The sequence below is a fragment of the Lithobates pipiens genome, unplaced genomic scaffold (genome assembly GCF_037356315.1).
Source record: "Lithobates pipiens isolate NorthernLeopardFrog02 unplaced genomic scaffold, aLitPip1_a1.2 Scaffold_30, whole genome shotgun sequence".
NCBI lineage: Eukaryota > Metazoa > Chordata > Amphibia > Anura > Ranidae > Lithobates > Lithobates pipiens.
This window is the reverse complement of record NW_027507791.1, coordinates 9,879,365-9,897,950: the sequence shown is the minus strand read 5'-3', so window position 1 is coordinate 9,897,950 and position 18,586 is coordinate 9,879,365. Positions and strand designations below refer to the sequence as shown.

At 47.4% G+C, this 18,586-nt stretch overlaps 2 protein-coding genes across 4 annotated transcripts in view; one reads left to right on the top strand and one right to left on the bottom strand.

The window, feature by feature from the left end:
• AREL1 (apoptosis resistant E3 ubiquitin protein ligase 1) overlaps positions 1-6,719 on the bottom strand; it is a 28,919-nt gene extending 22,200 nt beyond the window's left edge. The window contains exons 1-7 of one of the 3 annotated variants that reach the window (XM_077463661.1): positions 6,581-6,719; positions 4,788-4,828; positions 4,443-4,577; positions 3,977-4,203; positions 3,664-3,901; positions 3,414-3,577; positions 3,155-3,326 (exon numbers count right to left, since the gene is read on the bottom strand). In XM_077463661.1, coding sequence (XP_077319787.1) covers positions 3,155-3,326; positions 3,414-3,577; positions 3,664-3,901; positions 3,977-4,203; positions 4,443-4,458 — 817 coding nt within the window. In that variant the 5' untranslated portion in view covers positions 4,459-4,577; positions 4,788-4,828; positions 6,581-6,719. The remainder of the gene's footprint in view (positions 1-3,154; positions 3,327-3,413; positions 3,578-3,663; positions 3,902-3,976; positions 4,204-4,442; positions 4,578-4,787; positions 4,829-6,580) is intronic. The other 2 variants (XM_077463662.1, XM_077463663.1) reach the window with 2 other exon arrangements.
• Positions 6,684-18,267, top strand: FCF1 (FCF1 rRNA-processing protein). The gene is made up of 8 exons (XM_077463665.1): positions 6,684-6,783; positions 6,947-7,014; positions 11,696-11,767; positions 11,886-12,034; positions 12,413-12,485; positions 15,568-15,655; positions 17,686-17,780; positions 17,868-18,267. The coding sequence occupies exons 1-8, from the start codon at positions 6,781-6,783 to the stop codon at positions 17,914-17,916; spliced, it is 597 nt and encodes a 198-aa protein (XP_077319791.1). The 5' UTR covers positions 6,684-6,780; the 3' UTR covers positions 17,917-18,267.
• The last annotated feature ends 319 nt before the right edge of the window (positions 18,268-18,586 follow it).

Sequence of the window (18,586 nt, the reverse complement as noted above, 5' to 3'; positions counted from 1 at the left end):
CTCCCCTTGCATCAGGGTCCCAAGAGAGTGGGCCAACAGTCACTTTAAGGTCTGGAGACTGGCTAGGCCACTCCATGACCTTAATATGCTTCTTCTTGAGCCTTTCCTTTTTTTTGCCTTGGCGGTATGTTTTGGGTCATGGTCATGCTGGAAAACCCATCCTCAGTGTTCTGGCTGAAGGAAGAAGATTCTCAACCAAGATTTTACAATACAAGGCCCTGACCATTGGCTCCTCAATGTGGCAAAGTTGGCCTGTACCTTTAGCAGAGAAACAGCCCCAAAGTATAATGTTTCCACCTCTGTGCTTGACTGTAGGGATGGTGTTCTTAGGGTCATAGTCAGCATTTTTCTTCTTCCAAAAACGGAGAGTCAAGCTAATGACATAAAACTCATTTTTGGTCTCATATGACCACAGCACATTCTCCCAATCATGCTCTGAACCACTTAGGTGTTCACTGGCATGACTGTACATGTTATAAAGTAGAGAAGTGATCAGTGCAACTTAATACACTACAATCATCAAGGAATGAGATCCTCTGTGCAAATATTACTGTGCTAAAATGTGCAAAGTGTCAGTGCAGAGTATTATGTGCAAAATAAGCAAGTATAAGCCTATGCAGGAGTATAATCCAAAACCGTGCACATATCCGTTGCTGATAAAGTGACAAATGATGAACAAAGTAATGATAATAACAACCAATTTAAAAAATATATATATATATATATATATATATATATATATATATATATATATATATATATATATATATAAACAACCCAGGTCCCAGAAGATTGGCTAGCCAATAGCAGAGCTCAGCGCGACTTGCACAGTGCACGACTGGCCGTAAGGCCGCAAGCTGTCATGGCTGGGTACACGCAGTTGCTATGATGGCGCCAAGGAGAGGAGCGAGGCTCTGGGCAGCCGCATCGCTGGACCGTGGGAGAGGAGTCCATTTTTTAAAAGTCAGCAGCTATGCTTTGTGTAGCTGCTGACTTTTAACAAAAAAAAAAAAAAAAAAGGGAAGAAAGCCGCTTTTTTTTTTTTTTTTTTGGGAAAATGAAAAACACACACACACCAGAAAAGAGAACAACAAAAGAAACAAAAAAGCATTACAGACCTTCAGTACATACAAGAAGTCATACATAGAATTTCAAATCAGCCTGCATAGATATACAGTATATGCCGAAGAGCCACAAACACACCATTCACACACACAGTTAGAAAAGTTTTAAATGTTTATTGTGTGACTATTAAAAATCAGTCTCAGGGTTATTGTTTTTCTAAGATGACTTCTGAGCACGTTGTTGTATTAACTTGCTGTATCGTTTTGCTTTAACTAACTCCATAGTAAGTTGTAGGAGGACTAGGCTTAACCGTATATGGTAGAACAAGATGGTACAGGAAACACTAATTAGCCAAATAAAGTACCATTTTGTACCAGGCACTCCATCTGTATTTCCTCAGCCAATAGAAGCTTATAGCTATATTATTGTAGATATTAGGAGGGGGGTGGGGATGTACATCTCTGTGTGATGCTTACTGCATCTTTTGGCTTGTAAGCATCATCCTTTTGTGTGACATAGCTGAAATAAATTGTCTAATTCTCAATACTTCTGGAATTCGACTGATCACAGGAGAACTTTTCTTATTACAATTTATTTAGACGTATATCAAGTCTTGTCTGGTGAAACACATTTAGTATCGCACTCACTGAGAGAGCTGGGAAGATAAGACCTCCCCCCAGAAATCCCGTGAGAGAAATCTAAACCATGGCTGCCATTTTAGTGAACTTACTGGGGCATGCACTACTTTTATATAATGGTTTGAATTTGGGGAGGACCCCATTAACCATGCGGGGGGGAAAAAAAACCTGAACCAAAGCAGGGTCTACATACATCCTTCCAATGTAGTAGAATGGTTTTACATGCAAAAAAAGAAGAAGATCTGTTAAAAAAAAAAAAAAAGAAGGGGGGAAGGAGTGGCTCCTGAGATGTGTGCAAACATGGTGGCCTTCTACAAGAAAAGTCTTACCTCTGTGCTTGATAAGGCTTTCTCCACCAAGTACTACGTAGTCATTTTTTTCTTGGGGATCAAATACTTATTTTACTCACTGAGCTGCAACTCAATTTATAACATTTATATTATGTGTTTTGTCTGGATTTTTGATTGATATTCCCTTTCTATCATTTAAAATACACCTAGAAATTATAGACCCTTCATTTATTTGTAAGTGGGCAAACTTACACAATCTGCAGGGGGAGCATATGATTATTTCCCCCACTGTAAATATAAAATTGTATTATATTTGACTTTTTATTTTATTATCATGAATTTAAATGAATATAAAATATGTCAGCCATTATCGGCACCGTTAGCATAAGAAAAATACATCTCTTTAAATTCTATGCATGTCTTCACACTGGTCTTCCATTTTAACACCACAACTTCCGTTAAAAATCTTGAATGCTGCATTTTTGGTCAGAAAAACAAAACAAAAAACACAAAACCACACCTCCCCGTTAAAATACATAGAAAACAAAGCAAGTACACATCAATAAAACGCACCTGTGTTACGGTTTTTGAGTCACATGGCCTATGAAAAACACACCATAGAAATGCAGTCCGCATTCGTTTGATGCTTTTCTGCACGTGTGTTTTTGATACGGTCCTGTGAATCCCCCCCTCTTTTTTTGTTAACCTTAAATAAGGATGTGTGTTCCAGTGAGTTTTTGATGCATTTTACCACATTTCACTCCAGTGCAGAAGAAAATAAATAAATAATTAAAAAAAAAAAAAAAAATGCAGAATGTTCTTTTTTTCTGAAACTGGAAAGTACTGGAACTGAGCATTGAAAACCATATAACCGACTATCCAGGCGTATTTGATGCGGAAATGAAAAGGCTCTGGATTGCATGTGGTGTGAACTGGCCCTAAGCACAGTAAAATTGCATGCGTTTTCAGTGCCATTACCTGCACCTTTTTCTCCATCAGTGAAATACCGAAAACACAACTTTTGGCCGCCATGTTTCAGAGCATTTCTACTGCCGTACAGCAGCTACTTACATTCTTCCCTTTTACGCCCCCAAAACAGACATCTAGAAGCAGATCATACAATCCTTCTGTCAGACACAGATTACCAAACCTTGAACTCACCGCTCAGAACAATGATGTTGAAGTGTCCGTTGCTGACAGGGTGGCCCTGGTAACGCAGGGTGGCCTGGAAACATCCAGTCTGTAGTAGAGTCAGGTGAAGAAGGACCCGGTTTTGCTTCCCACTACACACAGCAGTTTGGCAGCAGCCATCAGCCATCCCCACAACGCCGAGCTACAAGAAGACAAAAAAACAAAAAAGTTACTTTGGAAGCTAAAATTACTCAGAATAATGTTCATGTTATCAAAGAGGGGCGCTCACCTCACTGAGTGGCAATGTGTAGCTCTCCAACTCTCTCAAACTATCATTGGTAGGATTCCCATACTGGTCACACGGAGCAATATGGAGGGTGTGCTGCTCTCCACAGGTAAGTACTAGGGTGGAAAAGTGGCCGGTGATCTGTGTCTTTGCTGGATCCACAACACCTATGAAGAAAACAGCAGTGAGAAGACTGCCAAAAGCATAACCCACAACACACAACTCTGCTTCTACTGCATCTTTTGCCTCTTGCCTGGGTGGAAGACCTTGTAGTATGGACTGTGGCCAACACTGAGACCTCCAACACTGATCGTGATCTGGTATCTCCCAGACTTCCTCACAGTAAAAGCTGCCTTCACTACATTTCTCAGGGGATCCTGGAGAACCTCCAGAGTGACCGGGACCTCCAGGGACAGTTCTGTGTGTGAGATGTGGACTCGCAGAGACATGGTACCACAAATGGGGAAGGGATGACCATTCCTGTAGAAGAGCTATGGAGAGAAGCAGAGGTCAGCGCAGACACAGACACACAGATGCAATCTGAAAACTGTGGCATGTTCACTTACATGGACTCGAAATCCCATGGGCTGTCCGACCTCACATGGCTCATTCCAGTCCCAAGAGACCTGACAGGAGCGGGGCTCCAGGTATTTCCCCCGTACATAGTTGTAGATGGTACGCTCTGACCCACGTTCACGTCCCTCATGGTGCCAGAAAGTGAGGACCCGGGAACTGAGCTCAAACAGGAACTTAATGGTGATGAGAAGGACGCACATCAAGCCTGTAACGCTGCCTGTCCAAAGACAAATAAAATGGCTGCATGAGGCCAAAGATCAGGCCATGGGGGGGGGGGGGGGTTTACACAAAAGAAAAATAAGAAACAGAGAGGGAAGAAGATGAAAAAATACAAAGTCCATCTGATTCAGGGGAACCATCTACCCACTATTGGGAGTGCTGGACACCCGCAATACACTACAACCCTTTACTGAATGACGAGTAGACACATCTACTAATAGACCGACACAACCTCACCGATAATGTACAACATCAGTGCACAGGATGGAAGCCAACAGATGTGTCATAGCATCTCCTCCACATGTCTCAGGTATGGTCGGACAGGTCTGCCGAGGCTGGAGATCCTACCGTCACGTCTGGCAGAACAGAAACCTGCAGATAAAAAAGGGACACCATGAGTATAACATACCATCAAGATTGTCTAACCCCATCAACCAAATACCCTATTATTGAGGTCACAGGATGGATTGGTGACTGAACAAGCACAACAGACAAGAATCACTGACTGAGCCCAGCCAAATCATGAAACTGAACTAACCGATGCACAGAACACCTGTGCAACTCAAAGTACACCACACTCACCTAGGCCCAGCATCCCGCATCCTCCACCTGCCGCATCCTTCCTATGAGAGAGAACGAGTCACAAATCCACCCAATTATCCATCTACTCACTTATACCTACCATACTCAACCTCTACCCACTATGCTCCACCATACTCAACCTCTACCCACTATGCTCCACCATACTCAACCACTACCCACTATGCTCCACCATACTCAACCACTACCCACTATGCTCCACCATACTCAACCACTACCCACTATGCTCCACCATACTCAACCACTACCCACTATGCTCCACCATACTCAACCACTACCCACTATGCTCCACCATACTCAACCACTACCCACTATGCTCCACCATACTCAACCACTACCCACTATGCTCCACCATACTCAACCACTACCCACTATGCTCCACCATACTCAACCACTACCCACTATGCTCCACCATACTCAACCACTACCCACTATGCTCCACCATACTCAACCACTACCCACTATGCTCCACCATACTCAACCACTACCCACTATGCTCCACCATACTCAACCACTACCCACTATGCTCCACCATACTCAACCACTACCCACTATGCTCCACCATACTCAACCACTACCCACTATGCTCCACCATACTCAACCTCTACCCACTATGCTCCACCATACTCAACCTCTACCCACTATGCTCCACCATACTCAACCTCTACCCACTATGCTCCACCATACTCAACCACTACCCACTATGCTCCACCATACTCAACCTCTACCCACTATGCTCCACCATACTCAACCACTACCCACTATGCTCCACCATACTCAACCACTACCCACTATGCTCCACCATACTCAACCACTACCCACTATGCTCCACCATACTCAACCACTACCCACTATGCTCCACCATACTCAACCACTACCCACTATGCTCCACCATACTCAACCACTACCCACTATGCTCCACCATACTCAACCACTACCCACTATGCTCCACCATACTCAACCACTACCCACTATGCTCCACCATACTCAACCACTACCCACTATGCTCCACCATACTCAACCTCTACCCACTATGCTCCACCATACTCAACCTCTACCCACTATGCTCCACCATACTCAACCTCTACCCACTATGCTCCACCATACTCAACCTCTACCCACTATGCTCCACCATACTCAACCTCTACCCACTATGCTCCACCATACTCAACCACTACCCACTATGCTCCACCATACTCAACCACTACCCACTATGCTCCACCATACTCAACCACTACCCACTATGCTCCACCATACTCAACCACTACCCACTATGCTCCACCATACTCAACCACTACCCACTATGCTCCACTATACTCAACCACTACCCACTATGCTCCACCATACTCAACCACTACCCACTATGCTCCACCATACTCAACCACTACCCACTATGCTCCACCATACTCAACCACTACCCACTATGCTCCACCATACTCAACCACTACCCACTATGCTCCACCATACTCAACCACTACCCACTATGCTCCACCATACTCAACCTCTACCCACTATGCTCCACCATACTCAACCTCTACCCACTATGCTCCACCATACTCAACCTCTACCCACTATGCTCCACCATACTCAACCACTACCCACTATGCTCCACCATACTCAACCTCTACATACTATATTGCAACTCTACTTACCCCCACCTACTCATTTTCTACTCACCTTGTCAAGATTACCAAACCCCTCCTCCTATATACTATCTCTACTCGCCTTCTTCCAATACCCCACCTTGGCTTATTCCCCATTCCTCCTCTACTCACCCGGTCCTTCTCCCCGGTACTACCACCTTCGGTTGGCTCCTTCGCTTACATCCAGTCGGTTCCTGTTTTGGATTGGAAGGTCACGTGACAGGTCAGCCGGTTACGGAGGTGGGCGGGGCATCTCCGGCTGAGAAGTTTTCGTTGTAATAACGAGCAGGGAGGCGGGGCTGGTTACGTCATCGGGATGCGCCAGCAGCAGCATGGTGGGGAGACTTCTGTGTGGTTTAGTGCCAGGGAACCCCAAAAGTACAGAGAAATGGGGGGAAGAGAGGGGAAGTGTAGCTCAGGGTTACAGTTGGCTGGTATCAGAGGGTGAGGGGTGTCATTATTTCCTGGTCACCTTTCTTTTCTCTTTCCTTTGGTTAGGGAAAGGCAAAGAAGACAAAACAGTATGCGGTGATGAAACGGAGAATCGCCCCCACCGATCAGCGCATGTAAGTGTTTACAATGAGAGAGTACTTTACAATGTATGTCCCCCCCCCCCCCAGAGAGTACTGTACAATGTATGCCCCCCCCCCCCCAGAGAGTACTGTACAATGTATGCCCCCCCCCCCAGAGAGTACTGTACAATGTATGCCCCCCCCCCCAGAGAGTACTGTACAATGTATGTCCCCCCCAGAGAGTACTGTACAATGTATGTCCCCCCCCAGAGAGTACTGTACAATGTATGTCCCCCCCAGAGAGTACTGTACAATGTATGTCCCCCCCGAGAGTACTGTACAATGTATGTCCCCCCCCCCGAGAGTACTGTACAATGTATATCCCCCCCCCCCACCAGAGAGTACTGTACAATGTATGTCCGTCCCCCCCACCAGAGAGTACTGTACAATGTATGTCCGTCCCCCCCACCAGAGAGTACTGTACAATGTATGTCCGTGCCCCCCCACCAGAGAGTACTGTACAATGTATGTCCGTCCCCCCCGAGAGTACTGTAAAGTGTATGTCCCCCCCCCCGAGAGTACTGTACAGTGTATGTCCCCCCCCCGAGAGTACTGTACAGTGTATGTCCCCCCTACCCCCCAGAGAGTACTGTACAATGTATGCCGCCCCCCCCAGAGAGTACTTTACAATGTATGCCGTCCCCCCCAGAGAGTACTGTACAATGTATGCCGTCCCCCCAGAGAGTACTGTACAATGTATGCCGTCCCCCCAGAGAGTACTGTACAATGTATGCCGTCCTCCCCAGAGAGTACTGTACAGTGTATGTACCCCCCCCCCCGAGAGTACTGTACAGTGTATGTACCCCCCCCCCGAGAGTACTGTAAGTGTATGTACCCTCCCCCGAGAGTACTGTACAATGTATGTACCCCCCCCGAGAGTACTGTACAATGTATGTACCCCCCCCCCCCCGAGAGTACTGTACAATGTATGTACCCCCCCCCCCCCCCCCCGAGAGTACTGTACAATGTATGTACCCCCCCCCCCCCCCCGAGAGTACTGTACAATATATGTACCCCCCCCCAGAGAGTACTGTACAATGTATGTCCCCCCCCCCACCAGAGAGTACTGTACAATGTATGTCCGTCCCCCCCACCAGAGAGTACTGTACAATGTATGTCCGTCCCCCCCACCAGAGAGTACTGTACAATGTATGTCCGTGCCCCCCCACCAGAGAGTACTGTACAATGTATGTCCGTCCCCCCCCCCCCGAGAGTACTGTACAGTGTATGTCCCCCCCCCCCGAGAGTACTGTACAGTGTATGTCCCCCCCCCCCGAGAGTACTGTACAATGTATGTCCCCCCCCCAGAGAGTACTGTACAATGTATGTCCCCCCCCCCAGAGAGTACTTTACAATGTATGCCGTCCCCCCCAGAGAGTACTGTACAGTGTATGTACCCCCCCCCCCCTAGAGTACTGTACAGTGTATTTACCCCCCCCCCCGAGAGTACTGTACAATGTATGTACCCTCCCCGAGAGTACTGTACAATGTATGTACCCTCCCCGAGAGTACTGTACAATGTATGTACCCTCCCCGAGAGTACTGTACTATGTATGTACCCCCCCGAGAGTACTGTACAATGTATGTACCCCCCCAGAGAGTACTGTACAATGTATGTACCCCCCCCGAGAGTACTGTACAATGTATGTACCACCCCCCCCCCCCCCCGAGAGTACTGTACAATGTATGTACCCCCCCCCCCCCCCGAGAGTACTGTACAATGTATGTACCCCCCCGAGAGTACTGTACAATGTATGTACCCCCCCCCCCCCCCCGAGAGTACTGTACAATGTATGTCGTCACCCCCCCCCCCCCCAGAGAGTACTGTACAATGTATGCCCCCCCCCCGAGAGTACTGTACAATGTATGTACCCCCCCCCCGAGAGTACTGTACAATGTATGTACCCCCCCCGAGAGTACTGTACAATGTATGTACCCCCCCCCGAGAGTACTGTACAATGTATGTACCCCCCCGAGAGTACTGTACAATGTATGTACCCCCCCGAGAGTACTGTACAATGTATGTACCCCCCCGAGAGTACTGTACAATGTATGTACCCCCCCCCCCGAGAGTACTGTACAGTGTATGTCCCCCCCCCCCCCAGAGAGTACTGTACAATGTATGCCGTCCCCCCCAGAGAGTACTGTACAATGTATGCCGTCCCCCCCAGAGAGTACTTTACAATGTATGCCGTCCCCCCAGAGAGTACTGTACAATGTATGCCGTCCCCCCCCCCCCCCGAGAGTACTGTACAGTGTATGTACCCCCCCCCCCCCGAGAGTACTGTACAGTGTATGTACCCCCCCGAGAGTACTGTACAATGTATGTACCCTCCCGAGAGTACTGTACAATGTATGTACCCTCCCCGAGAGTACTGTACAATGTATGTACCCCCCCCCCCCCCCCCCCGAGAGTACTGTACAATGTATGTACCCCCCCCCGAGAGTACTGTACAATGTATGTACCCCCCCCCCCGAGAGTACTGTACAATGTATGTACCCCCCCCGAGAGTACTGTACAATGTATGTACCCCCCCCGAGAGTACTGTACAATGTATGTACCCCCCCCCCCGAGAGTACTGTACAATGTATGTACCCCCCCCCCCCCCCCGAGAGTACTGTACAATGTATGTACCCCCCCCCCCCCCCGAGAGTACTGTACAATGTATGTACCCCCCCCCCCCCGAGAGTACTGTACAATGTATGTACCCCCCCCCCCCCCCCCGAGAGTACTGTACAATGTATGTACCCCCCCCCCCCCCGAGAGTACTGTACAATGTATGTACCCCCCCCCCCCCCCCCCCGAGAGTACTGTACAATGTATGTACCCCCCCCGAGAGTACTGTACAATGTATGTACCCCCCCCCCGAGAGTACTGTACAATATATGTACCCCCCCAGAGAGTACTGTACAATGTATGTCGTCACCCCCCCCCCCAGAGAGTACTGTACAATGTATGCCCCCCCCAGAGAGTACTGTACAATGTATGTCCCCCCCCCCCGAGAGTACTGTACAATGTATGTCCCCCCCCCCCCCCGAGAGTACTGTACAATGTATGTCCCCCCCCCCCCCCCCGAGAGTACTGTACAATGTATGTCCGTCCCCCCCACCAGAGAGTACTGTACAATGTATGTCCGTCCCCCCCCCCCACCAGAGAGTACTGTACAATGTATGTCCGTCCCCCCCACCAGAGAGTACTGTACAATGTATGTCCGTCCCCCCCACCAGAGAGTACTGTACAATGTATGTCCGTCCCCCCCACCAGAGAGTACTGTACAATGTATGTCCGTCCCCCCCACCAGAGAGTACTGTACAATGTATGTCACCCCCCAGAGAGTACTGTACAATGTATGTCCGTCCCCCCCAGAGAGTACTGTACAATGTATGTACATACATTGTTCGCTCGCACCAGAAAATTCACACGGGCGAACGTCCTTTGCCATGTTCGGAGTGCAGGAAACATTTTGCGAGGTTACAGCACCTTCGTACGCACCAGAAAATTCACACGGGCGAGCATCCTTTTCCATGTTCAGAGTGCGGGAAAAGCTTTGCAAACCAAATGCATCTAATTTGACATCAGAAAATTGCCACTGGACTGTACAATGTATGTCCCCCCCCCCCCCCCCCAGAGAGTACTGTACAATGTATGTCACCCCCCCAGAGTACTGTACAATGTATGTCACCCCCCCAGAGAGTACTGTACAATGTATGCCCCCCCCGAGAGCACTATACAATGTATGCCCCCCCCCCCCCCCCGAGAGCACTGTACAATGTATGCCCCCCCCTCCCGAGAGTACTGTACAATGTATGCCCCCCCCTGAGAGTACTGTACAATGTATGCCCCCCCCCCAAAGAGTACTGTACAATGTATGTCGTCGTCCCCCAGAGAGTACTGTACAATGTATGTACATACATTGTTCGCTCGCACCAAAAAAGTACAGGAAACGTTTTGCGAGGTTACAGCACCTTCGTACGCACCAGAAAATTCACGCAGGCGAGCATCCTTTTCCATGTTCAGAGTGCAGGAAAAGCTTTGCAAACCAAATGCATCTAATTTGACATCAGAAAATTGCTACTGGACTGTACAATGTATGCCCCCCCCCCCCAGAGAGTACTGTACAATGTATGCCCCCATCCCAGAGAGTACTGTACAGTGTATGTCCCCCCCCCAGAGAGTACTGTACAATGTATGCCCCCCCCCCCCAGAGAGTACTATACAATGTATGCCTCCCCCCCCCCCCCCGAGAGTACTGTGCAATGTATGTCCCCCCAGAGAGTACTTTACAATGTATGTCCCGTCCCCCCAGAGAGTACTTTACAATGTATGACCCCCCCCCAGAGAGTACTTTACAATGTATGTCCCCCCCAGAGAGTACTGTACAATGTATGTACCCCCCCCCCCCCCCGAGAGTACTGTATAATGTATGCCCCCCACAGAGAGTACTGTACAATGTATGTCCCCCCCCCCCCCCCCCCCAGAGAGCCAGAAAGTACTGTACAATGAGAGTACTGTATGGTGTGGTCTGAACATTGCCTCCCTCCCAGGAAAGGTCTGTACATGGTGAGGGTTGTACATTGCAAATCATCCCCCCAGTGAGGGCTGTATGTTTAATGTTGTCCCCCAGGTAGCTGTGTGTATATTGTCTTTTTCATTATTGTCCTTTTATTTATTCAGCAAGGAGAAAGATCGGGCCAAGCCGCAACGAAAGAAGGAAGAGGATCCCAGTGCAATTAAAGAGCGAGAAGTGTGAGTAACAGTGATGGCGCCCCCACCCCGAATAATGTTTCTGCTGGAGTCTCTTCACAATGATTGTGTCTGAGTGGGGAGTCTGAGCCCGCAAGCTGATACATTTCTTCTCTGTTAGTCCTCAGGTGCCGTCCTGTCTCTTTTTCCAGTATAATACAAACCTGGGACCTCCGTACCACATCCTGGTTGATACCAACTTTATCAATTTCTCTATCAAAGCCAAGCTGGACATTGTGCAGTCTATGATGGACTGTCTGTATGCCAAATGTAAGTACCTAATCTGTCGCCAATATTTCTTGCACCCCAAATATCTGTACCCTGCCATCTATACCCTTTTATGTGAGTTCATTGGGACTGCCCACTCGTACTTCTACCCTTATTTATCCCTACTTTGACCTGTACCCCCATCCATGCCCAATATGATCTGTGCCCCCAGCAGTCTCAATACCAGGCATTGCCCTCTATTGCCTGTACTACCCAGTGTGTGCTTATATTAACCTGCGTCCCAAATGTAGCTGCCCTTATCCTCCTATGCTAAATCAAAATGCCAGTCTCCACTTATTATCCATCTCTCTGCCCTGGACTAATTCTTTCACCCTCACTGTAATGTCTCTGTGCCATCACTATTGTTTTGTTTTCCACCAGGTGTGCCATGTATCACGGACTGTGTCATGGCTGAGCTTGAAAAACTGGGACAGAAGTACAGAGTGGCTCTCAGGTCAGTGACTGGACGGTATTTCTAGTCGGAGGGGCTAGGGTTGATGCACCTTTTTTATTTCAATATCAAGGAAGAGATCACACTCTGGGTAAAAAAAAAAAAAAAAAAAAATCTATATACAGTGCCTTGTGAAAGTATTCGGCCCCCTTGAACTTTTCAACCTTTTGCCACATTTCAGGCTTCAAACATAAAGATATAACATTTTTATTTTTTGTGAAGAATCACCAACAAGTGGGACACAATTGTGAAGTGGAACGAAATCTATTGGATTTTTGAAACTTTTTTTTAACTAATAAAAAAAAAAAATGAAAAGTGGGGCGTGCAAAATTATTCGGCCCCCTTGCGTTAAAGAGGAAGTAAACCCTGATGAGTTTACCCTGATGAGTTTACTTCCTCTTTCATTCCCTGCAAAGGCAAAGCATAATGGACTACTATGCATTGCATAGTAGCCCATTATGTGTCACTTACCTGACACAGGAGCCAGCGAAGTCACCGCTTTCCCCTGCAGTCCGCCGCATCCATCTTCTTGGTGGGTCTCGCAGCTCCGCCGCTGTCATTCGGCGAAGCCGTCACTCCCGCGCATGAGCACGGGAGCCGAGACGCGCGGCATTGCGTGGGTTTTTCGTTATCGAGGATGCCACGTTCAGTGCGCCTGCATGCGCCGTAGACAGCGGTGCCCGTCTTCGGGCAAATATCTCCTAAACCGCATAGGTTTGGGAGATATTTCTTGGACCTACAGGTAAGCCTTAATCTAGGCTTACCTGTAGGTCCAAGTAGTTTGTAAGGGTTTACAACCACTTTAATACTTTGTAGAGCCACCTTTTGCTGCGATTACAGCTGCAAGTCGCTTGGGTTATGTCTCTATCAGTTTTGCACATCGAGAGACCGAAAATCTTGCCCATTCTTCCTTGCAAAACAGCTCGAGCTCAGCGAGGTTGGATGGAGAGCGTTTGTGAACAGCAGTTTTCAGCTCTTTCCACAGATTCTCGATTGGATTCAGGTCTGGACTTTGACTTGGCCATTCTAACACCTGGGTACGTTTATTTGTGAACCATTCCTTTGTAGATTTTGCTGTATGTTTGGGATTATTGTCTTGTTGGAAGATAAATCTCCGTCCCAGTTTCAGGTCTTTTGCAGACTCCAACAGGTTTTCATCCAGAATGGTCCTGTATTTGGCTGCATCCATCTTCCCCTCAATTTTAACCATCTTCCCTGTCCCTGCTGAAGAAAAGCAGGCCCAAACCATGATGCTGCCACCACCATGTTTGACAGTGGGGATGGTGTGTTGAGGGTGATGAGCTGTGTTGCTTTTACGCCAAACTTATTATTTTGCATTGTGGGCATAAAGTTCGATTTTGGTTTCATCTGACCAGAGCACCTTCTTCCACATGTTTGGTGTGTCTCCCAGGTGGCTTGTGGCAAACTTTAGATGAGACTTTTTATGGATATCTTTGAGAAATGGCTTTCTTCTTGCCACTCTTCCATAAAGGCCAGATTTGTGCAGTGTACGACTGATTGTTGTCCTATGGACAGACTCTCCCACCTCAGCTGTAGTTCTCTGCAGTTCATCCAGAGTGATCATGGCTGCATCGCTGATCAGTCTTCTCCTTGTCTGAGCTGAAAGTTTAGAGGGACGGCCAGGTCTTGGTAGATTTGCAGTGGTCTGATACTCCTTCCATTTCAAAATGATCGCTTGCACAGTGCTCCTAGGGATGTTTAAAGCTTGGGAAATCTTTTTGTATCCAAATCCGGCTTTAAACTTCTCCACAACAGTATTACGGACCTGCCTGGTGTGTTCCTTGGTCTTCATGATGCTTTCTGCGCTTTCAACAGAACCCTGAGACTATCACAGAGCAGGTGCATTTATACAGAGACTTGATTACACACAGGTGGATTCTATTTATCACCATCAGTCATTTAGGACAACATTGGATCATTCAGAGATCCTCGCTGAACTTCTGGAGTGAGTTTGCTGCACTGAAAGTAAAGGGGCCGAATAATTTTGCACGAACCACTTTTCAGTTTTTTATTTGCTAAAAAAGTTTAAAATATCCAATAGATTTCGTTCCAGTTCACAATTGTGTGCCACTTGTTGGTGATTCTTCACAAAAAATTCAAATGTTATATCTTTATGTTTGAAGCCTGAAATGTGGCATAAGGTTGAAAAGTTCAAGGGGGTTGAATACTTTCGCAAGGCACTGTATATCTGTTGGCACTCTAATTCAAATTCCAATCTTCATGTGTAGTTGTGTTTGTCCATACCACTACTCCACATATAGATGTGTCAGGCCCTACCAGACCTCCATGTGTAACCATATCAGTCCATACCACTTGCTGCAAGTGTAGTCGTGACATTCCATACCAGACCTCCATGTCTAGCTGTGTCAGTCCATACCGGTCCTCCATGTGTAGCTGTGTCAGTCCATACTGGTCTGCCATGTCTGTGTCGGTCCATACCGGTCTTCCGTGTCTAGCTGTGTCGGTCCATACCGGTCTTCCGTGTCTAGCTGTGTCGGTCCATACCGGTCTTCCGTGTCTAGCTGTGTCGGTCCATACCGGTCTTCCGTGTCTAGCTGTGTCGGTCCATACCGGTCTTCCGTGTCTAGCTGTGTCGGTCCATACCGGTCTTCCGTGTCTAGCTGTGTCGGTCCATACCGGTCTTCCGTGTCTAGCTGTGTCGGTCCATACCGGTCCTCCGTGTCCAGCTGTGTCGGTCCTCCATGTCTAGCTGTCTCAGTCCATACCAGTCCTCCATGTCTAGCTTTGTTAGTCCATGCCAGTCTTCCACGTCTAGCTGTGTCTCTTCCAAGTGCATGAATTATAAAGCTGTGTGTGTGGATGAGCTGACTATGATATATTGTACATCCCACACATCATCCTGTGTGTATTGGCTGTAGTTGGCCATTGTCTGTAATGTGAAGTACTCCCCATGGATTTGTGAATTGTTTATTTAATCCCTATAATTGTGATGTGAGCCCTGTACTGTAGACTGTCTTGTCTCGTTTTTGGTGAGTGATGTCAGAATGTTGTGCTTCCTATGTGTTCCGTGGTGGCATTACATTTTCTTGTTGGTGTCCTGCAGGATTGCCAAGGATACAACATTTGAGCGGCTGCCGTGCACACATGCAGGAACATATGCTGATGACTGCTTGGTACAGAGAGTCACCCAGGTAAGTGCCCTAGTAGGTGGGAGGGGTGTATCGGTTCTTTGTGGTGGATGTGGCAGTGTATGGGTTAGTGTTGGTGATAGCTGGGAGTGAACAGTGATTGCTTGGTTGAGGTGTAAGAGGGTATACATCTATAGGAGGTTAAACAGTACATCTATAAGAGGTTAGAGAGTATACAGTGCATCTATAGGAAGGTATATATCTATAGGAGGTTATTCATCTACAGGCAAGTATACATCTATTAAAAGTTGTAGATTACATCTGTAGGGAGGTATACATCTATTAAAGTGTATATAGTACATCTTTAGGAAGGTACAATTTATTGGAGGGTATAGAGTACATCTTTGGGTAGTGTGGGATTGGGGGGATTCAACTCGAGCAGTAGGTCCAGTTGCAATGAGTTGCGCTAGTCCAAAACTGTATTATGGGGCTTGGCAGCCCAATTTTATTCAGTAAATGGAAAGTTCACATGTACATCAGTTGCCCACGCAGGGGTTTCTTCCACACAATGTGCATATATGAAAATACTGCGGAACCTGGCTCACTTATTTGCAGCACTGCACTCTTACGAGTGTCTGACTGTGTTGACAAGCTTTCCTGGAACACTTGGCTCTACAGTCTTTAGCTGCAGCGCTCTGATGCGTGGACCACCTCTTGGTCTATGGATTGGGGTTCTCCTGACTTCTGGAACTGAGACCCCTGTCTCTTGGCTGGGGTCCCCTGACCCCAGGTGAGACTTTCAGTCTCCAAACTGGGAGCTCTGAGCTATTCTCAGACCTGAGTCTATAATGACCTTGCACACCAGTGCGTCTAGCAAAATCCGGACACAGGATTGAATGTACTAACCCAGAACTACAGAGTCTGGAAAAATACAAAAACACAGATTTCTCCACTCGGAAATTAAAGTTCTGAACCTCTCATTAACCCTTAATATGAATCCTGTTTTACATTTTTTTATTTTATTTATTCTTACAGTGACAGGGCCTCCCTCTGTCACAGTAGGTATACACGTTAAGGGTATACATCTAATACAGGATATACAATGGGGTCGGCAACTCCGTCAATCGTGGACTACCTGTCGACCGCGGGTAGGTGACAGGTAGACCGGTAACAGGTTTGCACCGCCTCCTGTTAGCTGCCAGTCTTTGCAATCAGTGTCCTCCGCCGAGCCTTCAGTCCTTCTCTCTCCCTCCTGCCTCTTCCGCCGCTGCCATCAGTAACAGCCGAAAGTGAGAGGCAGCACAGGACGTGGGGGAGGGGGGGGGGTGGCAGGTGCTGGCCAAGTTAACGTTTCCCGTTAACCCGCAGGTGATTGGTTGCTAGGTCCTAAGCAACCAATCACCTGCTTGTTAATTGGAAAAGTCACTCGGCCAGCTCCTGCCCCCCTGTCCAGAACTGTGATGCTTCTCGGTCTCATGTGCACAGGTAAGATACAAATGGAACGCTGCAATGGGAGGGAAGGGGCACAACTGTGTGTGTGTGTGTGTGTGTGTGTGTGTGTGTGTGTGTGTGTAGGGGGGGAGGGATCTGCTGTAATGTGAAGGGGACAGTGGACACTGCTATGGTGGGGGGGGGGGGGTCAGTGGAAACTGCTATGGGTAGGGCAACCCCCATAACAATGTCCTCTACCACCCTTCACATCCCCCCGATCCCTGCGTTCTGAGCGCAACGCGCTCCCGACCCCGCACTCTTTTGTAATACTTTTTTTTTTTTTTTTTTTTTTTTATGTTCACTGCTTTTGCAATCTACATTTGGGGTTAACAATGTTTCATCACCTGCAGTAGATCACAATGGTAGTGCGTTTTGCAGAAAACACACATGGAACATGCCTTTCTGGCATCGTGTTCTGGTGTGAACCAGCCCTAACAACAGAACACTGTGCCCAGTGATCTTTGACTTTATCGGTATTGTTCAAGTAGATCCCCCCCATCTCTCTCTAAGGTTGCCTACCCATGGTATACAATACATCTATAGGGAGGTATAAATCTAGGGAATCTGGAGGCACTTTTGTAAAATTTCCCTTTTATTTGCAGCATAAGTGTTACATTGTGGCCACTGTGGACCGAGACCTGAAAAGGAGGATCAGGAAGATTCCCGGAGTTCCTATCATGTACATTTCTAATCACAGGTTAGATGCATTGTGGGTTCCCCTACCCTTCGTCAGCTCCTCTCCCTGATAATGATGAATTACCTTTATTTATTTATTTTCCTTCAGGTATAATATTGAGAGAATGCCAGATGACTACGGAGCTCCGCGCTTTTAAGATTGCTGCTTACCTGTTGGACTAGTTGTAATTGGTCTGTTTAAGATCATGGATTGTGATTGGCCAGTTGTTAGGATCCCATGATGTTCTTCCAAGGGCCTTCAGTAACCTGTGGACAGGTATATTTGGGTCCTGAGAATGCAAGGATCATGGGAGGAAGCCTCCATTAATAACTTTAAGATGACCCTATCCCCCAAGCTGGTGAATATATCCATACGTTGTATGGTAGGGTGTCACTCTGTTGTCATGTACTGTGTCCCCTTTGATCACCTGTCTGTACAGAGATTATTCTATAAACACACCTAGAGGTTTTATAAATGTAAAGTCACCATTAAAACAATTTCTAACCCATGATTATTTCCTTCTGTTGTCTTTCTCATATGAATTCGTTTTACAAACCTTAGACCCTCGCAGAGAGCCCTGTCCACTACGCCAGTGCTGGAATTCCCATTGTGTACCACAGAGAGAACCCTAACCCATGATGGGCACCTACAAAAAAACAAACAAACTGTAACTTAACTGGGGGCTGCCACTGTTTATCGCCTCCTGAAAATGCCTTGATCTTTCATCCATTAGCCTGGGGCAAGTATACAGGGTATACAGTATACATAGGTAGTCCTAATTGGTTAGTGCATTCAGCCCTATGTTTTGGGGGGTGTAAATGGACTTG